The sequence below is a fragment of the Gekko japonicus genome, unplaced genomic scaffold (genome assembly GCF_001447785.1).
Source record: "Gekko japonicus isolate JY-2015 unplaced genomic scaffold, Gekko_japonicus_V1.1 scaffold53, whole genome shotgun sequence".
Classification (NCBI taxonomy): domain Eukaryota; kingdom Metazoa; phylum Chordata; class Lepidosauria; order Squamata; family Gekkonidae; genus Gekko; species Gekko japonicus.
This window is the reverse complement of record NW_015162474.1, coordinates 2,347,218-2,370,474: the sequence shown is the minus strand read 5'-3', so window position 1 is coordinate 2,370,474 and position 23,257 is coordinate 2,347,218. Positions and strand designations below refer to the sequence as shown.

At 39.8% G+C, this 23,257-nt stretch overlaps 1 protein-coding gene across 1 annotated transcript in view; it reads left to right on the top strand.

The window, feature by feature from the left end:
* CAND1 (cullin-associated and neddylation-dissociated 1) overlaps window positions 1-17,054 on the top strand; it is a 34,719-nt gene extending 17,665 nt beyond the window's left edge. The window contains exons 4-15 of the mRNA XM_015405723.1: window positions 1,566-1,689; window positions 2,004-2,260; window positions 2,352-2,457; window positions 3,209-3,354; window positions 3,527-3,819; window positions 4,693-4,834; window positions 5,928-7,421; window positions 10,355-10,450; window positions 12,050-12,219; window positions 12,965-13,129; window positions 14,322-14,429; window positions 16,539-17,054. Of these exons, the coding sequence (XP_015261209.1) occupies window positions 1,566-1,689; window positions 2,004-2,260; window positions 2,352-2,457; window positions 3,209-3,354; window positions 3,527-3,819; window positions 4,693-4,834; window positions 5,928-7,421; window positions 10,355-10,450; window positions 12,050-12,219; window positions 12,965-13,129; window positions 14,322-14,429; window positions 16,539-16,763 (3,326 nt within the window). The 3' untranslated portion in view covers window positions 16,764-17,054. The remainder of the gene's footprint in view (window positions 1-1,565; window positions 1,690-2,003; window positions 2,261-2,351; window positions 2,458-3,208; window positions 3,355-3,526; window positions 3,820-4,692; window positions 4,835-5,927; window positions 7,422-10,354; window positions 10,451-12,049; window positions 12,220-12,964; window positions 13,130-14,321; window positions 14,430-16,538) is intronic.
* Window positions 17,055-23,257: the final 6,203 nt, after the last annotated feature.

Below are 23,257 nucleotides of genomic sequence, written 5' to 3'. Positions count from 1 at the left end.
CTAAAGCATGCAGCATGGAAAACTGCTTTTCTTGTCACCATCACCTTGGCCAGGAGGGTGGGCGAACTGCGTCATGACCCACCTTTCCTTGTTTTCTTACCGGATGGTGTGATACTGGTGCCTGACATATCCTTTCTGCCTAAGGTGGTCTCCGAATTTCACCTAACCTCGGAGATACTATTGTCAAATATCTTCTCTAACCAGGAAGGTGGACAACAGCGACTCCTCCACACTCTATATGTTTGAAGAGCGCTATATGTTTGAAGAGCGCTGCTTTTTTACCTAAATAGGACACATTCAAGTAGGAGGGACAATCATTTATTTGTCTCCTACTCCAGTCACTCCACAGGGCTAAAGATTTCAGCACAACGTCTCTCCATATGGATTGTCGAGACTATTAAACCGTGCTACCTATTGCCTAAATGCCTGTTGCTTTTGCCTGTCCGAGCGCATTCTACAAGATCCATGGCTACGTCTACAGCCTTCTTGAAGGGTGCTTCCCTGTCGGCGATCTGTCGGGCTGCAACATGGTCTACTCCGAACACCCTCAATCAAGCACTATGCTGTTGATGTTCGTGAACGCCACAGACTGGACCTGGGTCGCCTAGTCCTTTCATTGGCAGAGCATTGAATTTGCGACAGCTCCCACCTCCAGATGAGCCGCTGCTTTTCAATCTCCCATGGGTGTGATGCACAGAGACCACAAAGAAGCTAAACAGGTTGCTTACCTGTAACTGGTGATCTTCGAGTGGTCATCTGTGCAGTCAACCACCCGCCCATCATTCCCCACTGCTGTTGCTTCAGTACTTTCTCTGGTTACTGACATGACAGTGGTCAGAAGGAACTGGCGGGATGTCCACGCCCCTCCTCCTTGGGCCTGCGCAGTGAGGTTCCTGCGCATGCCTGGGAGGGAGGCGCGAAAATCCCTTTGTGAGCTTTGCATACCACCGATTCGGATCAGCGCAGGATCCCATGGGTGTGACTGCACAGATGACCACTTGAAGATCACCAGTTATAGGTAAGCAACCTGTTTTTCTCTCCTGCCTTATCTTAGATACAAGACAACTAACAGTCCAGCAACACTAATTTGAATGCAACTATATTATGCTATTTAACAGAAATATGAATAGTTGAATATGAAAATTCTGATGTTAATTTGATTGACAATAGTTAATGAGTGAAAGTAATTGCAATCTTTAATTCAAGATGAAAATTGGAAAAATCCATTAATTCAAGACTCTTTTAATTGACCTTGAGGGAAGAAATAGCCTCTAAGGAGATAAGGAGGAGACAGGGACTCATATAGATTTATTGAATTGCAATGCCTTTGTTTTTATCTTGTTTCCAGAATTCTGTGCATTATCGATTTTAAGTTTCAAAGAATCAAAATAATCTGAATGACTTCTTGCATAAGCAGCCTTTCACAATATAGGCCATAGTTGTTTTGGCGAACTGCATACTGGGAATCTCCATCAAGTAGATACTGATAATTATAAATTCTTGCAGCTTTGATAAAATTGTGTGTGTATTTTGATAAATATGTTATGGTTTTGTTGTATATTCAGGGTCTGCATTAGCAGCTAACGTCTGTAAGAAAATAACTGGGCGTCTTACCAGTGCTATCGCCAAACAAGAAGATGTGTCTGTACAGCTGGAGGCTTTGGACATAATGGCTGATATGTTGAGCAGGTAGATATATGTATGATGATGGTAGACTAAATTGATTAAATTGACTAAGTTGTTAAGTTTTGTAAGTAATTCTGTGTAGTAAAGTGTGTGGAAATTCATTACTGAAGATAACACAAATGAAGTTGAGTTTGTGCAAATGCATAATACATTGAAGCATATTGAATCACTAAAATTAATCTTATTGATAGAACAGAAAAAGCCTGTATAATCATTGCTAGGAGAAAATAAATTAATGTTAACTTTAGAGAAAAACCTACTGTGAAAATAGCTGAATGTGTTTTATTTATTTATTTGAATTTTTAATCTATTTTAAGGCAAGGAGGACTCCTCGTTAACTTCCATCCCTCCATTCTGACCTGTCTGCTTCCTCAGCTGACAAGTCCAAGACTTGCTGTGAGAAAAAGAACCATCATTGCTCTTGGTCATCTTGTTATGAGTTGCGGCAACATAGTGTTTGTTGACCTCATTGAGCATCTGTTGGCAGAGCTTTCTAAAAACGATTCCATGTCAACAACCAGGACATACATACAGTGTATTGCTGCTATCAGTAGGCAAGCGGGTCATAGAATAGGTAAAGACATTTTTATTTGAAATCTTGCTGTTTTATGTTAATGATTGCTAGAAGTTTTGTATGAATAATGATTTACGTTTTCTGCTGTCAGGTGAATACCTTGAGAAAATTATTCCTTTGGTAGTAAAATTTTGTAATGTAGATGATGATGAACTACGCGAATACTGCATTCAAGCATTTGAATCTTTTGTCAGGAGGTAAGGTTGTCAGACTTGTCGTACATGTACTTAGTTTTCCTTAATCATTTGTTCATCAATTATTAGAGTCAGGTTATAGTAAAGTACTGATTTTCTTGTTGGATTATGTAGAGTTTTCAGTATTTAATATTTTTTAACTAACACTGCTCATTGTCTTGGACCCAACCAGGCATCTTTGTAAAGCACATGTCTTCCCCTATATCCCCTTCCCCTAGTAGTCCTTTTCTGTCACTCGAAATAGGATTCCTGGAGTTTTTGTACAAATGTGGGGGGAAGGCACACAGGTTAGGAGGCTGCAGCATAAGGGAGGAAGGGAACACAGTTGCAAACTCAGTTATGGAGGAATGTGAAAGGGTGTTGTTGTCCCCCTTCTCTTCCTTATTGCAATTCCTAGATCCTGTGACCCCAGGGATGTTTTCAAGGACTGCTCAGGGGAGGAGAACATGGGGTTAGCTCTTTCTGTTTACAGCAGGGGTGGCCAAACTGCAGCTCGGAAGCCACATGAGGCTTTCACACAGTCTAATGTAATTTTAATAAAAAGCAAATTTGCATATTTTTCAATGAAAATGTGTGTGTGATATTTGTTCATGTCTTGTGGCTCTCAAACATATGACGTTTATTCTGTGTGGCTGTTACGTAAAGCAAGTTTGGCCAGCCCTGGTTTGCAGGTTTTCTCATGAACTCAGTTAAATCATGGATTTAACAGTTTGTCTTTGACAGTTACCTAATTAGCATTATGCTTGTTATGCAGATGTCCCAAAGAAGTTTACCCTCATGTAACTACCATTATAAACATTTGTCTTAAGTACCTTACGTATGATCCCAATTATAATTATGATGATGAAGATGAAGATGAGAACGCTATGGATGCTGATGGTGGAGATGATGATGATCAAGGTAACTCATGCTTGGACTGGACTACTGAAATACCTAAATTTAAAGCAGGAAGATTGAAATATCCTTATTTGTTCAAGGAGACCTATTAAATTCCAAGGGGTAATGAGTAGACTGTGTAAGATATAGATATGAGTATGTATAATCCAGTATCCTTCTGATTTTTTCCCCCAAGGGAGTGATGATGAATACAGTGATGATGATGACATGAGCTGGAAAGTAAGGCGTGCAGCTGCTAAATGCTTGGATGCTGTAGTCAGTACACGGCATGAAATGCTACCAGAGTTCTACAAGACGGTGTCTCCTGCTTTAATTGCTAGATTTAAAGAGCGGGAGGAGAATGTAAAAGCCGACGTGTTCCATGCATATCTTTCTCTTTTAAAACAAACTCGGCCGGTGCAGAGCTGGCTGTGTGATCCTGATGCAATGGAGCAAGGAGAGACACCTTTGACAATGCTTCAGAGTCAGGTTAGTGGAATTAAAAGTCAATCTTTTGTAGCATGGAAGGCCCCATTGTTCACTCTGCTTGACTACATATGGAAAATGATGCAACAATTACTCTCATACCACTTCCTGAAAGCAGTAAACAAATCGTATTGTTCAGGGCTATTTTTGGGCAGGAACGCACAGGAACGGAGTTCCGGCTGGCTCCTGAGTTGGCCACACCCAGCAGGAACTCATTAGCATAATAGGCCACACCCAACAGCAGAAACTCATTAGAATTGGCTACATTAGGGGTGTGTGGCCTAACATGCAAAGGAGTTCCTGGTACAAAAAAAGCTCTGGGTTTTGACAACAAGGTAAACAGAATAAGAAGCAAAAGGGGTGTGTGGCTGGATGACCACGCTTCTGGTAACATGGGGGTGCGGCCTCATATGCTAATGTGCTGTGCTGTCAAGGGTGTGGCCTAATATGCTAATGAGTGCTGTTGGGTGTGGCCTATTATGCTAATGAGTTCCTGCTGGGCTTTTTCTACAAAAAGAGCCCTGCATTGTTTCTGACTATAGTGAATTGTCTGTAAGCAGGCACTACTGATTGATCAGACAAGCTTCACAAGTTTTGCTTTTCTGCTCATGGAGACATGTTAGTGTTGTGCTGAAAACTGCTGTTTGTTTATAAAGCTGTGGAATGTCTTCAGAAATATTTGCTGTTTCTGATAGCTGCTGGACTCTTCCCAAGAAACGTTCTCTCTGCAGCAAAATGCAGAATCCAAAGGTAGTTGGCTAATTATGTGTAAATATATGAGGTTTCCATATTTATGGAACAGCAGTTCATAATTTGTAGCTTGTGCAAAGACTATTCTAACTGTTCGAAAATGTAACAAGTATATAATAATTACAGGTTCCCAACATTGTTAAAGCCTTGCACAAACAGATGAAGGAAAAAAGTGTGAAAACACGTCAGTGTTGTTTTAACATGTTGACTGAGTTGGTCAATGTGCTTCCTGGGGCCCTCACACAACACGTTCCTGTGCTTGTCCCAGGTAGGGGGGAAAAAGTTTGCAAATTCTTAATTTTAATATCTGCTTCTACTTTGATGCATTACTGTGCACATTTTTACACTTGTAGTTCTTATATACGAATGCATTTTATTCATTAGCCCTTTATACATGTATATTTTATATCCTCTGGAATGTCTGATTGGACCCATTCACTGTTTCCATGTGCCCATAGGAAAAGTTCATGAAAAAATTATGTTCCTAATTGGTCCCTTGTAATGATGACACAGTACTAACAATACTGGCTAATTATAAACGTAGATTTTTTTTTAAGTTTGTGACACGGTTACAATTGAACTAGGATTAATACTGACAAATTTGTTTTTGCAAAGATAGTAGATCTCTATTTTTTGAAAGTAAAGGCAAATATGTACAGTTTTTTCAAATCCATTGTATGACACAGCTTCAGTATGTCAAATATTGTGAGGAAAATAATAATTTTACAAAGGAGTGCAGTAAGTTGGTAAGACTTGAAGAGAATGGTAGAATTAATAGAGATGAGGAGAAGCAACAAAGAAGTGGAAGAGCAGTAAGAAACGATGAGTGAAGAGAAAAGGGACAATAAAGATTTGTGCAATGAAGAGAAAAAGAGGAGAAGCTTATTGCTGTTCACTCAGAACTACCTCCAGTTTTCATCAAAACTATGTGACACCTGAGTGGCAAGTGTTAGACAAAGGAAAGCCCTAACTAGAATATTTAGAAACTGCATCTTGGTAAAGCCTTATAATCAGTACCTGCTGATCATTGTTCACTGAGATGCACAAAAGGCCAGAATCTGTAACTTCAGTGATAATGGCAGTAAATATATATATGTAAAATGTGTGTGTGCATATCCATATATGAACATGTGTACATGTTTTGTTTGATTGTTTTCTGAGTGGACAGAGTAGGTAAGCAAGGTTAGATAAAATTTAACTACCTAGTGGATAACATCAAACCAGCAAACTATCTCTAGTTTAGTGCAAGTTCTGATTATATATAATTTGTAATTAGACTAAATAATAGTGGAGCAATTATGATAAGCAAACATGTTTTGGTGTATTAAAATCTTTGGAATAACTCTTTTATTCTTTTACAGGCATAATTTTCTCACTCAATGACAAATCAAGTTCTTCAAATCTGAAGATAGATGCTTTGTCGTGTTTGTATGTGATACTGTGCAATCACACTCCCCAAGTTTTTCATCCACATGTTCAAGCATTAGTGCCACCTGTTGTTGCATGTGTTGGGGATCCATTTTATAAGATAACATCAGAGGCACTTTTGGTTACCCAACAGCTTGTGAAGGTCATTCGCCCTCTAGAGCATCCTTCCTCTTTTGATGCCAATCCTTATATCAAAGATTTGTTTACTTGTACTATCAAGAGACTGAAAGCTGCTGACATTGACCAGGAAGTAAAAGAGAGGGCTATCTCATGTATGGGCCAAATCATCTGCAATCTTGGTGACAATCTGGGTTCTGACCTACCCAGTACACTTCAGATCTTCTTAGAGAGACTGAAAAATGAAATCACTCGACTAACCACGGTGAAGGCTTTGACTCTAATAGCTGGTTCTCCTCTGAAGATAGATCTAAGGCCAGTCTTGGGAGAAGGTGTCCCTATTCTTGCTTCCTTCCTCAGAAAGAATCAGCGAGCTTTGAAACTAGGAACTCTTTCTGCTTTGGATATCTTAATCAAAAATTACAGTGACAGTTTGACAGCTGCTATGATTGATGCTGTCCTGGATGAGCTTCCACCTCTTATCAGTGAGAGTGATATGCATGTATCACAAATGGCCATCAGTTTTCTGACAACACTAGCTAAAGTTTATCCTTCCTCTCTTTCAAAAATTGGTGGCTCCATTCTGAATGAACTTATTGGGCTAGTTAGGTCACCTCTGTTGCAAGGTGGAGCGCTCAGTGCCATGCTAGAATTTTTCCAAGCTCTGGTTGTGACTGGAACAAGTAACTTAGGATATATGGATTTATTACGCATGTTAACGGGTCCAGTGTACGCTCAGAGTACAGCACTTACTCACAAGCAGTCTTATTATTCCATTGCCAAATGTGTTGCTGCCCTTACACGAGCATGCCCTAAAGAGGGACCAGCAGTAGTAGGTCAGTTTATTCAAGATGTCAAGAACTCAAGATCTACAGATTCCATTCGTCTCCTAGCTTTGCTTTCTCTTGGAGAAGTTGGACATCACATTGACTTAAGTGGGCAAATAGAGCTAAAGTCTGTAATATTAGAAGCGTTCTCATCTCCTAGTGAAGAAGTAAAATCTGCAGCATCGTATGCATTGGGCAGTATCAGTGTCGGCAACCTTCCCGAATACCTCCCATTTGTCTTACAAGAAATAACTAGTCAACCTAAAAGGCAATACCTTCTGCTCCATTCCTTGAAGGAGATAATTAGCTCTGCAACAGTGCAAGGTCTCAAGCCGTATGTGGAAAACATCTGGTCTTTACTCTTGAAACACTGTGAGTGTGCAGAAGAGGGCACCAGGAATGTTGTTGCCGAATGCTTGGGCAAGCTTACTTTAATAGACCCAGAGACTCTACTTCCGCGCCTCAAAGGATACTTGTCATCAGGTAAGTAGATATTCGTATCGTCATGTCTTGTCTTAAGACAACATCCTCAACTCACTCTTGTTACAGTATGGCCCTATAAACATCTAATAGATGCAGGCTGAAAAAAATGGGCTGTAGATTTCAAATGAAGTGATATAGAAGAGGAAACAGGTTTTGGCTTATTCATTTTTAGTAGAAACTAAGAGTTTACCCACACACACAAAATCTCTGGTGCTAAATAAGTTGACGCTATTGGAGAATTCTGGATTGTACAGAATTGGTACAGGTAATATGTATCTTTGTATGTAATTCCATGTGGGAACAGTTAAAATGTTTTATGTTTTGGAAGGATTAAGTCTGTGTATACACTGGGACATATTTGGGCTGTTTAGGTGCTGTCAGAGAGACTTCTAGTTAGTGGAATCAGACTTGATTAGCTACTACAGTTGACAGAAAAGGCTAGAAAGAAGGATGAATTTCAAAGTGCAATGCAGAGAAATCATAAGGCATGTCAGAGTTCTAAAAATGCAGTGTGGAGCAATTACATATTGCTAGTGGAAGAAGTTATGTTATCTAGATGTATCCACCCATGGCTAGTCTATATAGAACCTGCCCATAAATATACAGTGTCCTCAAGGAAAAGATGGGATTGTTGCAGAGTGGGGAGGAAGAAGGCCCATGAGAGGGAGAGAGTAGAAACACAGTGGGGCTCAAAGCAAAAGAGTAAAATGGACAGAGGTATGGGAAGAGGTGGACTAGAAGGAACGGGGGGGAGGGGGGAGAAGTGGTACGGAGCCGAAGGATGAGCTGAAAGATGGGGAGGGTTACTGACTGACAGGGAGTTCTTGACAAGGGCTTGGTGGAGGGGGGGAGGGTGATAGCAGTTTCATTTACTGCCTGGTCTTGAAACAAGAAATGTTAGGAGTCACAATGGTCAAGGAATGCCCTGGGGCCTGAAGAGCATCCCTTTTATCACTAAAACGTATGTCACTTTCTGCCATTGGAGGTAACATAGCTGGTTTCCACTGAGTTACTCTGACGGAGATGCTCATGGTGGTAAGAGATAAGTTTATCCTTACTGATTACTTCAGTTGGTATGTGTGCGTTCAGTGACTTCAAGTTGCTTCCGATTTATTGTGACCCTATGGATTAATGATCTCCAAAATACCCCGTTGTTAAGTTTGCAAACTGAGGGCCATGGCTTCCTTTATTGAGTCACTCCATCTCATGTTCCATCTTCCTCTTTTCCTGCTGCCTTCATTTTTTCCTAGCATTATTGTATTTTCCAGTGATTCTTCTCATGGTTTGACCAAAGTATGATAGCCTCCATTTGGTCATTTTAGCTTCTAGGGAGAGTTCAGGTTTGGTTTCATCTAGAACCCACTTATTTGTCTTTTTGGTGGTCCAGGGTATCTGTAAAACTCCTCCAACACCACATTTCAAATGAATCAATGTTCTTCCTCTCAGTTTTCTTCATTGTCCAACTTTCATATCCATACATAGTAATCTGGGGAATACTATGGTATGAATTATTTGATCTTGGTCACGATTGACATCCTTATACTTTAGCTGGTAGGTATATATTATTTGGACTTTCCCTGAGTAGATTGCAATGTCAGATTATTGTCCCAGAAGCAACAGTCATTCATTTTGCTTGGGCCTGGGGAAGATCTCATAGAGTTACAACAAGCCCCAGATATAGTGATGTGACAGTTTCTCACAACAACATAGTTGACTCACTATAAAATGGCATTTTATTGCACTTAATTCCTGTCCTGCCTCCTTGACTCAATGGAGTCTACCTTTGGCTTAGGCTGCGGGAGTATAGGAATTTGGGGGGCAGTAGTCTAGGAGGCCCTTTCTCTCCTTCAGATAAAACCCTTCTTCTAGAACTGCATTCTGCTTTCATAACTAGATCTTATCCTCTAATACAATACATAACTACACTAGATCCTTTATATCCAAGGAATTTTTTAAAATTAAATATCTATGAGAATAGTTTTGACAATGAAGGCTGTGCACAAAGTGCTGACAGTATAGGCTCATTATTTTACACTATCCTATAGTTGCCTGGATATTATCCTACTACTTTCTAGTAGAAAATTGTCCACTCCTGATAGGAATAATGGCACCCATATAAAATTATGGTTTGTCATATTTGGACAACGAAACTATATAAAAATTCATTGTCCAAACATGACAGACCGTAATTTTATGTCTGTTTTTTTCTTTGCACAAGACGAGGCTGACTGGTTTCTGTTGGGGGGGGGGATTATGACACCACTATGTAGTAGGTGTCCTTGACCTGGACAATCCAGGCTGTCCTGAGGATGTCAGATCTCAGAAGGAAGGCAGAGTTGACCCTGGTCAGTATTTGGATGGGAGGCCGCCAAGGAAGACCACGCAGAGGCAGGCACTGGCAATACCACCTCTGAACGTCTCCTGCCTTGAAAATCCTATGAGGTTGCCGTAAGTTGGTTGTGACTTGACAGCAAAATGCACGCCAAAGCCAAAATCCCTCTTGCTTCCAAAGTGGATATCTGTTTATTCTGTGTTAGTAACATTGCTCTTGATTGCTGTTAAAGTATATTATTTATTTTGTTTATACCCTTCCATTCTCCCCAGCAGGAGCTAAAAGCAGATTATTAGAAACAGAAACTGCTCATAACCCATTCTCATGTTTGCTTGAGATTACAGTTTGTAACATGACATAGGGGGTCAGCTGTTAAAGAAAAAATTAAAAAACATCAGCTGGGTTGGCATAGGCTACTTCTGTGAGTTTAACTACCTCTTTGAATGAATAAATAGGTAGATTTCTGCTATTAAAAATGTGAAAGATGCAGATAAAATAATCAGTTATCTGTAATAATATTAGTGATGTCATTTTAATAATACATTGCAGTATAGAGAAAATAGAAAACATTGTGTTAATTGTGTTAATTCTTTGGTATTAGGATCATCATATGCTCGGAGTTCAGTGGTCACCGCTGTGAAGTTCACTATCTCTGATCATCCACAGCCTATTGACCCACTTCTAAAAAATTGTATAGGTAAGTAAAATTGTACCCTTTTCAAGCAATTTGTCATAAAAATCACAAAGCACAGAAACTAGTTGATAAAAATATATTTAATATTGCTTAAGTGCCAATGTCAGGCTTTTAAGGAACGAATAGTGGATCTGTAGATTTAGGGGTCCCTAACATGGTGTCCTCTGACAACTTTCCTGGTTCCTGCCAAGTGTTTTTTTAGAAAGTGGATGGGGGCTTTTGAAAGTAAGGCTTCTGATTGTTCATTGGAGATACGATTGCTTTGCAGATTTTTAAAAATGTTACTTTCACAGCAGCTGCCACACAGCACAACGTTCTTCACTGTGTGCCTGAATGTAAACTTTATGTATGCAAGAATAAAACAATATGTTCATTTTCAAAGGCATCCTGTTAAAGTATCTCTGCTGCCTGAAAATCTTAAGGGTTGCTATTAGAATTATGCCTAACCTTACTCCCTGACATTGTGTGGTTGGCTTCACCTCCTTCAGCAGCCATTTTGTGGTTGTGCTCACTACGATGTCAGAATTCCAAAAAGGTTGAGGACCCCTGTAGATGATAGTTCTGGACTGAGGGGAAAAATTAAAATTCTTAGGCATTGGTATATATTATCTGAGATTTTCTCAGGCATAGTTTAGCAAAGGTAATGTAGCTACTAGAGTATTTCATAGAACACAATGTAGCTAAGGATGATTCAGTTTGAAGCAAATAATCTGTTGAAAGCTGTTTATAGCATTGTGTCCTGCCTTTCCATAAATGATTCAGAGCAGTGTACACTATTGTGCAGCAAATAATTTCAAGATACAAGGACAAACTTGCAAGTAAAAGGTCACATGGATCTCCATACGTTTAAAAGAATGGACGTGTTTAAACACTGTAGTTCATTCTGGTGAGGTTTTATAGAGTTATTGATCAGTATTCCGTGTTGGTTTTTTCATGGCTGGAAAAGGAAGAATAATCTGGCAGACAAACTGGAAAATCTGTTGCTTTTCATTTATAGTGTCTTTTCTTTCCTGTTAAATGTCTTTGAATTTTTTTCTGAGTTATAGGATTAATGTATGAGGCATGGTGCCTTGTGTTCTAATGAAAAGATGGTGCTCTCTTCAGAGCCTTTTAACTATTCTATAGAGCATCTTTGGGGAAACATGAAGAAAAGGTACCCCATATGTATGCTCCCCCAGTTCTTTGAGGGTATAAGTCTCTTGAAGAATGCAATTTAGAAGCACATGTCAGAGAACTGGCTAGTACAGATCGCAAAGTTGATGAATTGCCTGGGTTAAAATGGCAACTTATAGGTTAAAAGCAAACCTAATTGCTGCTTCGCTTTTGCAAAACTGTAGGCAAACCAGGTGAGATTAAAAAACAAAGTTAGTTTAGGAATAAGAGCTTTGAAAGGAAGATACAGTGGAAGTTACAGGCTATGAAAGCAGTTTCTGCATGGTGTCTTTATTGGGCAATGAGGTGGCATAGTAATCTAGTGCTGTTTTTTAGCATGATGCTTTTTATGAAGATGAAATAAAGCCAGTGCATATAACATACCTTTAGTTCTAATAAGTTACTCAAATGATGAAACTGTATGTTGATAACTTCTTTTAATCATTGCAGGTGACTTTCTAAAAACATTGGAAGATCCAGATCTTAATGTAAGACGAGTAGCTCTGGTAACATTTAATTCAGCAGCACACAATAAACCATCACTAATAAGGGACCTTTTAGATACTGTGCTTCCTCATCTTTATAATGAAACAAAAGTGAGAAAGGAGCTTATAAGAGAGGTATGTAAACCAAGTTACACTGTGAAAAAACAGTGGTACCAAAGAATTTCCAGTACTTTTAAAGTATTTTTTTCCTGTAATTAGTACGTAGAAAATAAAAGCTAAATCATTAGCTGTTGTAGATTTTCCGGGTTGTATGGCCGTGGTCTTGGCACTGTAGGACCTGACGTTTATCCAGTAGCTGTGACTGGCATCCTCAGAGGTATAACACAGAAAGATGGAGTGCTCTCTGTGTCAAGGAGTATCAAATTGATACAGAGTACTCCATCTTTCTGCGTTATACCTCTGAGGATGCCAGTCACAGCTACTGGATAAACGTCAGGTCCTACAGTGCCAAGACCACGGCCATACAACCCGGAAAATCTACAACAGCTAATGAACTCCGGTCGTGAAAGCCTTCAACAACATATTAAAAGCTAAATCCTTCTGGAAAACTGACCATGAAGAACTTGTGTCATTTATGCTTTCAAGATTAATTCTAAAATGGTTGAAAAACCAGTATATTAAAAAGACATCGGGGATTATCAGATGCCCCAAGTTTTCTTCTGATTGAAACACACATAGTAAAACTATTCGATACTGATACGAGAGAGAGCAATAATTGCAATAAGCACATCTCATGAAAGCTGTTGATAGGGTATTAATTGCTGATTAAATGGCAACCCATAAATGGCAACAAATCCCTACTTAAATGATTTAATTAAAAGCTTGTATGCCTTGATGCTCATTCTGATTTGATTTGCAGGTGGAAATGGGACCATTTAAGCATACTGTTGATGATGGCCTGGATATCAGAAAGGCTGCTTTTGAGTGTATGTACACTCTTCTAGATAGTTGCCTGGATAGACTAGACATCTTTGAATTCCTAAACCATGTTGAAGATGGTTTGAAGGATCACTATGATATCAAGGTTAGTTCCTATTTTTGTGTGTGTGTATTAATTTGTCTTTCTGTCACATGAACCTAAAAGGCAGCTACTAAAAATAACTAAAGTAAACACAATGTCAGGTAAGAGTTATTAAAATAAATTCTATGAGTAAATGAAAATGCAGACATTTCTAGAACTATTATTAAATAACAAAAGCTGATGTTATCAGAAACTGGGCCATTTGACATTTCAACCTACCTCTATTCCTCGTGGGTTAAATAAGTCTTTTTTAAAAAATGTTCTCTTAAGTGAGAAGGCAGTCTCTTGGCTGCAGTGGGGAAAATCATGTAGGCTTACAACAGAGGACTCCTGTGTTAGAGTTTATTTTATACTTTTTATTCTGCCTCTGAAGAAATGTACCACCTAGGACATCTAATTTCCGAATAAACGGTTGACTGAACTTCTGATTTTTATTCTTCTCTGTAATTTCCTTTGGTTCCCTTCTGTTTTTCTATTGGTAAGCGATTACAACACCAGTGACATCCAATAAAGATATGATCAGATAGAGAGGTTGTGCTAGCCCTAGAAGTCCCAGCCATGGAATATAGCCTAATGTAACCTAAGAGAAGATACTGATTATAGGCCAGTGACCATAAAGGCAAATTTCCAGTTAATTTGTTAGTAGAAATTTGACAATGTGGAAAGCATCAGAATGTCCAATCAGCGAGTAAGGATATAATCTTGTGAAAAGTTTTATTTCTTCCAAAATGTATTCATTCTAGCCTTAGTCAAGTAAAATTTGCTGGTGCTGAATCTTCTTTTTAAATAAAATGGAACAGGCATCAAGTGGCACCTTTAAGACTTAGTTTATTTCAACATAAGCTTTTGTGGGTCAGAGCTCACTTCATCAGATGCATGTGGGTGGGATATTTTTTAAAAAGAGTCTTATGACCAAAATAATGGATGGTGGGAGTAGAAGAAGAGGAGTTGTAGCTGGGAGAAAGGGCTGTGAGTCCCAGTGTAAGGAACTGGAATAGATGTAGCAGTTACATGAAATGAATGATGGGAGAGATCTGCAGCTTCAAGACTCTCATGAGGAACAGATAAAGTGTAATAAAGTAGGACAGACAACATCTCATCAAGGAAGCACAAGAAAAATGTATGAAATTAACTTAAAATTATCTAAAATTAACAAAATAGTAACAATCATTTAATTTTGTTCTCTCCCAACCAGATGCTAACATTTTTAATGTTGGTGAGATTATCTACTCTATGTCCAAGTGCAGTTCTGCAGAGACTTGATAGGTTGGTTGAACCATTACGGGCAACATGTACCACCAAGGTAATGTGTCAGATTATTTCTGTATGTTAGAAGACAAATAGAAGAAGAAGAGATCGGATTTATACCCCACCCTTCACTTGGAGTCTCAGAGTGGCTTACAAACTCCTTCTCCTTCCCCTCCCCACAACAGACACCCTGTGAGGTAGGTAGGGCTGAGAGAGCTCCGACAGAAACTGCTCTTTTCAAGAACTCCTCTGACAGAACTATGGCTTGCCCAAGGTCATCCAGCAGCTGCGAGTGGAGAATCAAAACCAGTTCTCCCAGATTAGAGTCCACATACTTAACCACTACACTGAACTGGCTCTGCATTTGCAAGCATACATATTAAAGTTGCAGCAGCCCGTTTAGGTTGTTCTTGCATTCCGGTGTCTTCAGCTATATCACCTGCATTAAATTTGACTCGGCTTTTGTTCTTTAAAACCTGTGTGTAACACTAGTGTGTTTGGCTTTGGTCACAAATTCTAAATTGTGATGATGACCTTTTGAAGGCATTATTCTTTCTTGACATGTACTTCTACATTATTCCCTGCTGTTTGGTGTAGTGGTTAAGAGTGGTGGACTGTAATCTGGAGAACCAGGTTTGATTCCCTACTCCTCCACATGAAGCCAGCCGGATGACTTTGGATCAGTCACTGTTCTCTCAAGAGCAGTTCTTTCAGAGCTTTCTCAGCCCCACAGGGTGTCTGTTGTGGGGCAAGGAAGGGAAGGTGATTGTAAGCCACTCTGAGACTCCGAGTGAAGGGTGGGGTATAAATCCAACTCTTCTTCTCTTGTGTATTAGAGGAAACAAAGAACTTAGCCATTTTTGTTGTTTTGTCATACATAATCTTGCTAAATCTCCAGTTCTTTGTTTAGTTTATGCTAAATAGACTAAAGGACCAATGTGGTGTAATAAGAGTTTTGGACTGGGACTTTGAAAGACCAAAGTCCAAATTCTCACTGGCTGATCTTGGGCCAGTCACACACTCTCTCAGCCAATTTTTCTCACAAGGCTGTTGTGAGATACCACAGGAAAGAAAGAACCATATATGCCATCCTGAACTCCTTGTATGAAGAGCAGACTCAAAATGTGCTTGCTTGCTAGATATATGAATCTCCTTGACTGGGGCAAAAGCAAGCTGTCTGCTTTCTGCTACATGTCCAAAAGAACCTCAAGATTGCAGAAAACGTTAGCAGAGGAAAACATCCTATGACGGGGGGTATGCAATTGGATGTTGCTGCACCAATACAGTGTCTGGATTGGATCAGATCAGCTATATATAGTACTGTGAAAGGCACTCCTGAAATATTCAGTTCCAATATTTGCACCTAATAAATATGGGAAATACCTGGAATCAGGTTGGTAGGCCTTTCACTTGTTCACAGCTGGTCCATGGTGCATTGAAGGGCCATTATTTTCCATGGGCAGTAGACTTAGCCTTCAAACTCTGGAGACCAGGTCTATCACCCATTTGAAGTCAATGGCTCTTTAAAGTTTAGAGGGTGTCTAAATGTGCCATGGACTAGCTAGTCCAGGATTCACTTTCTTCATCTCCCTCCCTTCCCCACAGCTGCTAGTGCTGCTGCCGTTGCTGTTGGGGGGGGGGCACTTAAAATTATTACTTTAATTTCCTTTTGTAGGTTCAGAAAGGGTCATGATTGCTATTTCTGCTAAATTGATAGTATTATTCCAATATTTATTGAAACTGATTTCCCCCCCAGAACAATAACAATACTCACAATATTTAATGAAAACAATAGTCATGCCATTCCCAACATTCTGATACAGAATTAAAATTATCATTTTTTAAGTATATGTGATCAATGACTTCCTTTTGTCAAGAAAACCCTTCTTCATTGGAGGAGGCCTTTCTCCCTTGAAAGGCTAAATGGGAGTTATAGAATACAACTCTCAGTCTTTAGTAGATATTCCTCCTTCACTTTAAATTATTGTAACTGGTATGTAACTATTTTATAGTTCAGTATTCTGAGGGCTAGCATTGTGCCATAGCTGAATAGCACTGCATTCTGCCTTGTGCGACACATGTAAATCTGAATAGCTTTTTAATTTGCTTTCACTGCTGATTTGTATATTAAGCTTATTATCGTCACTTTTCTTTTTAATAACAGGTAAAAGCAAACTCTGTGAAGCAAGAGTTTGAAAAACAAGATGAACTGAAGCGATCTGCTATGAGGGCAGTAGCGGCATTATTAACCATTCCAGAAGCAGAGAAGAGTCCGCTAATGAGTGAATTTCAGTCACAGATAAGCTCAAATCCTGAGCTTGCAGCCATCTTCGAAAGTATCCAAAAAGATTCATCATCCACTAACTTGGAATCAATGGACACTAGTTAGATACTTGTTTAAAGCAGGGACCATTAATTTGAACCATACAATGCACTGAATTGACAAGTTAAAAAAAAAAGCAAAACAGAAAAGTATCTAAACTTCACAATGTTCCACTTTACTTTTACGGAGACAGTTTGGCTTTTCCCCATTGTTTGCTTTTTTAGCATTTATTCCAGAATATGTATTTCCATAAATCAAAAGTTGTAAGCCACTCATGTTTTAGTGGATTTGGACACACAGTAAATAGAAATAAAAGGTTGAAACAAATGGTGTATGGAAATAAATTCCATCATCTGTTTGCCCTGTAATGTTTAGGATTAAAAAGTTAAAAATTTGTGACTGTTATTTTCCTTTCCATTTTTTTCCTCTGATCCAAAAATCCACCGTGTTTTGTATAACCATTTGTCTTCTTGTTCCACTGCGTAAATTGATTCGGCTGATAGACAGGAAAAAATTCTGTGTAAGACTTATTATTGTGCAGAGGACTTGGGCACAGTTTATAAATGCAAATATAAGTAAAAACATTCTTTTTAAAGAGTAAACCGTTCCCTGTTGTGCACACTAATTTTGCATGAACGAGTTTACAAATATATATTATGTTTAAAGCAATATGTGCAGTTTATTCATAGAAGTTCAAATAAGAACCTTTGTACTAGTGCAATATTCAGGTATTTTATCCTAAAGATCATGGGAAAACATCTTTCTGCAGTCAATGATTTTTATTATGTATACACACACGCAGACATGCAGTGATTCCAGTGGGACTGGGAATTCCAACATGCACATGGAATTTCCCTAGTGCCAAGGATTAGCCCATTCTTTTTAAATGAAGGCTGGAAGATCTGCATGTGCGTTTCTTTGCACACACTTCTTTGCTGTATTGATTGAAATTAATAGAACTGTGTTCGTAATTGTTCCATATGAACATCAGTGTATACAGGCCTTTGTATAAAGGTGTTTAGTTTCATTAAGGGAGCGCCATATACACAAGACAAGCAGGACTTTTCAAATGTCAGCTGTTGAACGAGAACAGAAGGTATGCTCTTTGAAGACCAGACTAGTGGTTCAGCATCCTGTTTCACAGAGTGGCCAATCAAGAGGTCAAACAAGCAGAGCATAGAAGCCAAGGCCTTCTGATATTGCCTCCTAGTACTAGTATTCAGTGGTATACTGCCTCTGGAGATTCTCTTTACTAGTAGCCATTAATGGACCTATCCTCCATGAGTCTGGCTAATCTCCTTTTAAAGCCATCTAAAGTACTGGCTATCGCTATACCCATTGACAGTAAATTGCATAGTCTAATTATTCATTGAGTGAAGAAGTCTTTTTTCTGGCCTGAATCTGTTACCCATCAATTTTGCGGGGGGAGATGGGGGAAACTGCATTTTACTATTATGGAACAGGAAGAAGTTCTTCCCGTCCACATTCTCCAGCTCATGCATAATTTTATAAACCTCAGTTGTGTGCCCTATTATGCTTATTTCTAAACTGAAAAGCCACAGGCATTTATCCTCTCCTTGTAGGAAATTTACTTAATCTGTACCCTGCCTTAGTCACCCATAGGGACCCGAAACAATTTGCATCGTTCTCTCTTGCATTTTTTCTTCACAACCACCTGCTAAGTAGGTTAGGCTGTGAGTGGGACTAGGCCAAGGTCACCCAGCAAGCTTCCATGGCAGACTGCTAAAGTCCCATTGATATGCTCCAGACTATGCCTTAAGCTTTTTTCTCTCCATGATGTACAATAGCTAAAGTATGTTACCAGCGTTCTGTGGATGCTGCTGCAAGTTGATCTTTATCCTGCTGTGGACATAATATGTAATACCATTTGCCAAGTCATTCTGTAGCCTGGCACATAGAGGTTCTATATGCTGCACATCTGGAAGGTGAGTGATGCATTCATGACAAGCCAGAATTTTTTATAGTGACTTATGAGTGTTAAAGATGGCTCAAGTGGTTAAGACGCTGAACTGCAGGCTGTAGAAGGTCGGTAGTTCAGCAGTTCGAGACCCGAGTGTGCCGCATGACAGTGAGCTCTCTAGTTCCAGCTCCTGCCAACCTAGCAGTTCAAAAGCAAGAAATTGCAAGTAAATAAATAGGTACCACTTCAGTGGGAAGGTAACAGTGTTCCGTGCGCCTTGGTGTCTATCTGCCAACCTAGCAGTTCAAAAGCAAGAAATTGCAAGTAGATAAATAGGTACCACTTCAGTGGGAAGGTAACAGCGTTCCATGCGCCTTGGTGTTTAGTCATGCCGGCCACATGACCATGGAAATGTCTTCGGACAGTGCTGGCTCTTCGGGTTTGAAACAGAGATGAGCACCGCAACCCTAAAGTCGGATTCGACTGGCTTTCGAGCAAGGGAAACTTTACCTTTTTATGAGTGTTAAAAACAGTACAGCTGTTTGCCATCTCAAACAACAGCAAAAATGTCAAGAATAGAAGAAACTCAAAACCACACGAAGCTATGTTTTCTGCCCAGAAAGTGGTAAATAAATGTAGTAATGTACAACAGATACAGATGAAGATAGGTCTTTCACTTTATAAATATCTATATATTTGTAAAGTGAATACTTAGGCCAACATATATTAAAGCACGTTTTTGGAGTATGGCAAAAGCTGCCATTGAGGATAATCTTGTTTTCAAAAGTGGCTTTGTCTAAAATATTAATGCGGTTTCTAATTGCACAAATTCCATAGCTTCTTTATCAGTTGCTTCATACGCACCATGCATACAAATTGAAAGTTGGCTTCTGGAATCAGTTTTTAAGTAGTAAGATTAATTTTAATGATGCATATGAGAATTGTTCATTTTTTTTTATTAGCACAGAAGATCAGTATCCTAGTTTGGCTTATGTGATTTATATTTGCAAATAGAACAATTAATATCTCTTATATTATAATCCTGTTTTGGGGTGGCAAGATTCCATGCTCTCACTCAGCCTTTGGCCCGTCAGCCGCCACTCGAGTACTCACGTGCCATTGGCTGGGTGCTGGGTCTGCTCCTCTTCCCCGCCCACTCCCCCTTCAGCCACTGTGCCTGTCAGAATTACTGGCAAATGGCTTTCTCTCTTGACAAAGACGCTTTTCCTGTGTGGGACAGTGGCTGTTGGTAGGTGTCATGAAATAGTAGTTACCTGTGTTTGTAAAATGGCTGTGGTTCTTTGTTTAAAATGTTCCCCCATAAGGTTTAATTGAGCTGTTGCTCCAGAGAGGGGTCTGCAGGTGTATCACTCACTGAGTTGAATGGGGCTTCCTCATGTGCTGGCTTACAGTTCCCAGCTGCCCCAAGCCCAAAAAGTGTGGGAAAACAGGGACTGTCCCAAGGCAGTCTTTGTCCCTGGGAGGCAGCAGAAATTCAGCCACTCTACAGTCAGCTGGATTGGTGAATGAATGGAAGTTTCCCTGCTCTCTTGGGCAAGAGAGAGAGGCTGAAGTACAGGTGAGCCCACAACCTCCAGAGGTAGAAAGTATTGTGAAGCAAGGAAAGGCCAGACCCTTGGGTTGCCAACTTCCCAGGGATTCCCAAAAGATTGGGGATTCCATCTCCAAATAGGGAGATTTGGCCAGAGGGGTCTCACTGTCCCTCTAAAAAGGCAGTGATTATTCCATGAGTGGTGGCAACGAACTTAAGGAGTGAGATACGCCCGTGGGACGAGGGTGGGAGGCAAACAGCTGAGTTGTAAACTGGAGCCCATTTCGCCATGGTAGGCAACCAAGCTTAGTTCAGACAAAGGAAACCCTTTGCAGGCCTTTGTGAGGAACTCATTGGGGCCAGTCCTGATGGGTTGCCAGCTCCAGGTAGGGAGATTCCTGGAGATTTTCTGGTAGAGTATGGAAGCCAGGGTTTGGGGAGGGGAGAGAGGCCTCAGCTGAACAGAATGCCATACAGCCCACCTTCCAAAACAGTTATTTTCTCCGGGGGGGGGGGGAAATCTGTTGTCTAGAGTTCAGTTGTGATACCTGGTGAACTTCAGGCTCCACCTGGAGGTTGGCTGCTCTAGGCGTAGCAGTCAGAGCAGGGTCTGCTAGATCCAGGTTCTTGCTGTAGAAGCTGAGTGGGTGATTTTGGACCAAGCCTAACCCACCTCACAGGGTTGTTGTGTAAGTCAAAAGGGGGAAGAGGAGAATGATGTAAGCTGCTCTGGTCCCCATTGCAGAGAAAGACTACTTTTCTTCCTGGGAAACCAATGTTGCCAATCTTCAGGTGAGGGCTGGGGATCACTCAGAGTTACAAGTGCTCTCCAGATGGCAGAGATCAGTTCCCCTGGAGAAAATGGTGGACTCTGTGGCAGTCAGGGCGTCAGAGCATGGAAGAGGCTGCAGGTGTGTGTGGTGGGAAATGGAAAACTGAAGAGGGGGAAATAAAGGTCGGTTGATAATGGGCTGGGTAGGAGATAGGGTTGCCAACTCCAGTTGGGAAATTCTTGGAGATTTTAGGGATGGAACCTGGAAAGGGTGAGGTTTGAGGAGGGGTGGGACCTCAGACAGGTACAATGCCATAGAGTCCACCCTCCAAACCAGCAATTTTTCCCGGGTAACAATTGTTGCCAATCTCCAGGTGAGGGTTGGATATCACTGGAAATTACAATTCCCCTCAGGTAGCAGAGATCAGTTCCTCTGGAGAAAATGGTGGACTCTGTTATTATACCCTGCTGAGGTCGCCACAGCACATTAATGCTGAGTGCCCAAGGCCTTGGCACTCTCCCAGAGCCTCTTTCTAGAGCTCGTTGTATTTATTTCCACAATGGACCTTATTCCTAGTCAAAATATATTACAGTTTTATTAACTTTATGCTAAAATCTCTGCAGTCTGTTACCGTAAACTGGAAAACTCAAACATTAGCCTGTTCTTATGGATCAAGATGTTATCTGTATGGCCTCACCATGGTTGCAATACAAATCAGATATCTGATGTATGTTAACTGCAAAATCATGAACCAAGAAAATATTTAATTTAGCATGACGACATTGTGAGCTCAAATTCTGTGGTCAATTTGCACACATAGTCAGAAAATCTGTTTGTTACAAAGTCAGAAAATCTGTTTGTTACAAACCTGGCAGGCACCAAATTACAACTAGGTGTTATTCCTTTACAGTACTCCTATTAAGATACTGTCCTCAGATGTGAAAAAATAAGTGTTACTCTATTTCAGTTGAGAATAGAAATCATGAGGGTAAAAAATTCAAGTATGTCTTTGATCTTTCAGTCTTTATGCTATCAATATGTTGCTGCATTATTGGAAATGTCTTCTAAAATGGGGACTAGGAAGATTCCTGAAAAAGTTTGTGAATGGCTGGGGCTTAAACAAAATTGTTCTTGGAGAACCAAAAGAAGTAAAGGAGCAATACATGAAAAAAGTGAGTCTGTGACTTTAAAAAAAAGTTTGTGGTCAGAGTTAATATAGCCAATTTAAATTGTTCAAAGATCTTCCGGAAAATCACTCTCCCATTTGTTTAGACTGATATTTTTAGGAGTCAGGCAGTCATGAGTCTCCCAATACCTAAATTATACAGTCATTTTGAGAGTTTTCAGTGGATGTGGATTCATACTTGAATGAATTGTTCAATTGCTTTAGCAGACATCTTGTAAATAGATGCTCAAATTTTACCAAGTCACATTTGAGCCACTTCTGATTCTTCAAATAGTGTAGTAAAATACAAGCATTTTGAAATGGCTATATGTTAGCATGTGAGGTTGATGTTGGGGGAGGAAAGGCTGGAACACACTGTCCGCTTTTCCCCTGAGTGTTGGGACGTCAAGGAACAGAATAAACCTTTCTTTTAGTCATGGCTTTTTCAAAATTACTGGCTTTTTCATGAGCTGTTTTAGCTCTTCTGGTGTTTTCTACCTTATCAGTCTCCTTCCTTAAAAGCAAAAGGCTACCATTTTGTGGTGAAAATATGTCTTAAGAACTACTGTATCTAGTTAATATCATATTTCTGAGACCAACCAGGTCATTGGCAGTTTTATTTATCACTTGTACACATCACCACATAAAATCAGCTCTTCTGTCCTCAGCTGTATACACTGCTCTTCTGGGTCTTTGCTAGTTGGCCCATGAAAGGGCAAGCTTGCAAGCTCAACTCGGGAACACATTTGGGCACTGGATGCAAAAGTCTGGATAAGTCATGAAATGGGAAGTTTGTATCTCCTGTGTAAGATTTGTGTCAGGACTGTAGCAGCAAACATTTGAAAATCTGGCACTGCCGGAGTGGTAATGCTTACTCATCTGAAATCAGTTTTTTAAAAACCTTAATGCAGTACATTTAAGTGTTGAACTTAAATAATATAATGATAGATTCAATTTTCAAAAGACACCCAAATGACATGGGAACACTTACTTTTTCTTAACCATTACCAGAGGTGGTAGTATTTTTTTTAAAACCTTCCCTAAATTTTGGATGCTAATATATGGTGTTTACCTTTCATATTCTAAAGAACAATCTTTCCAAGCCATAATCAAAATATCACAAGTATAAAGCCTCTGTGTGGAGCAGCC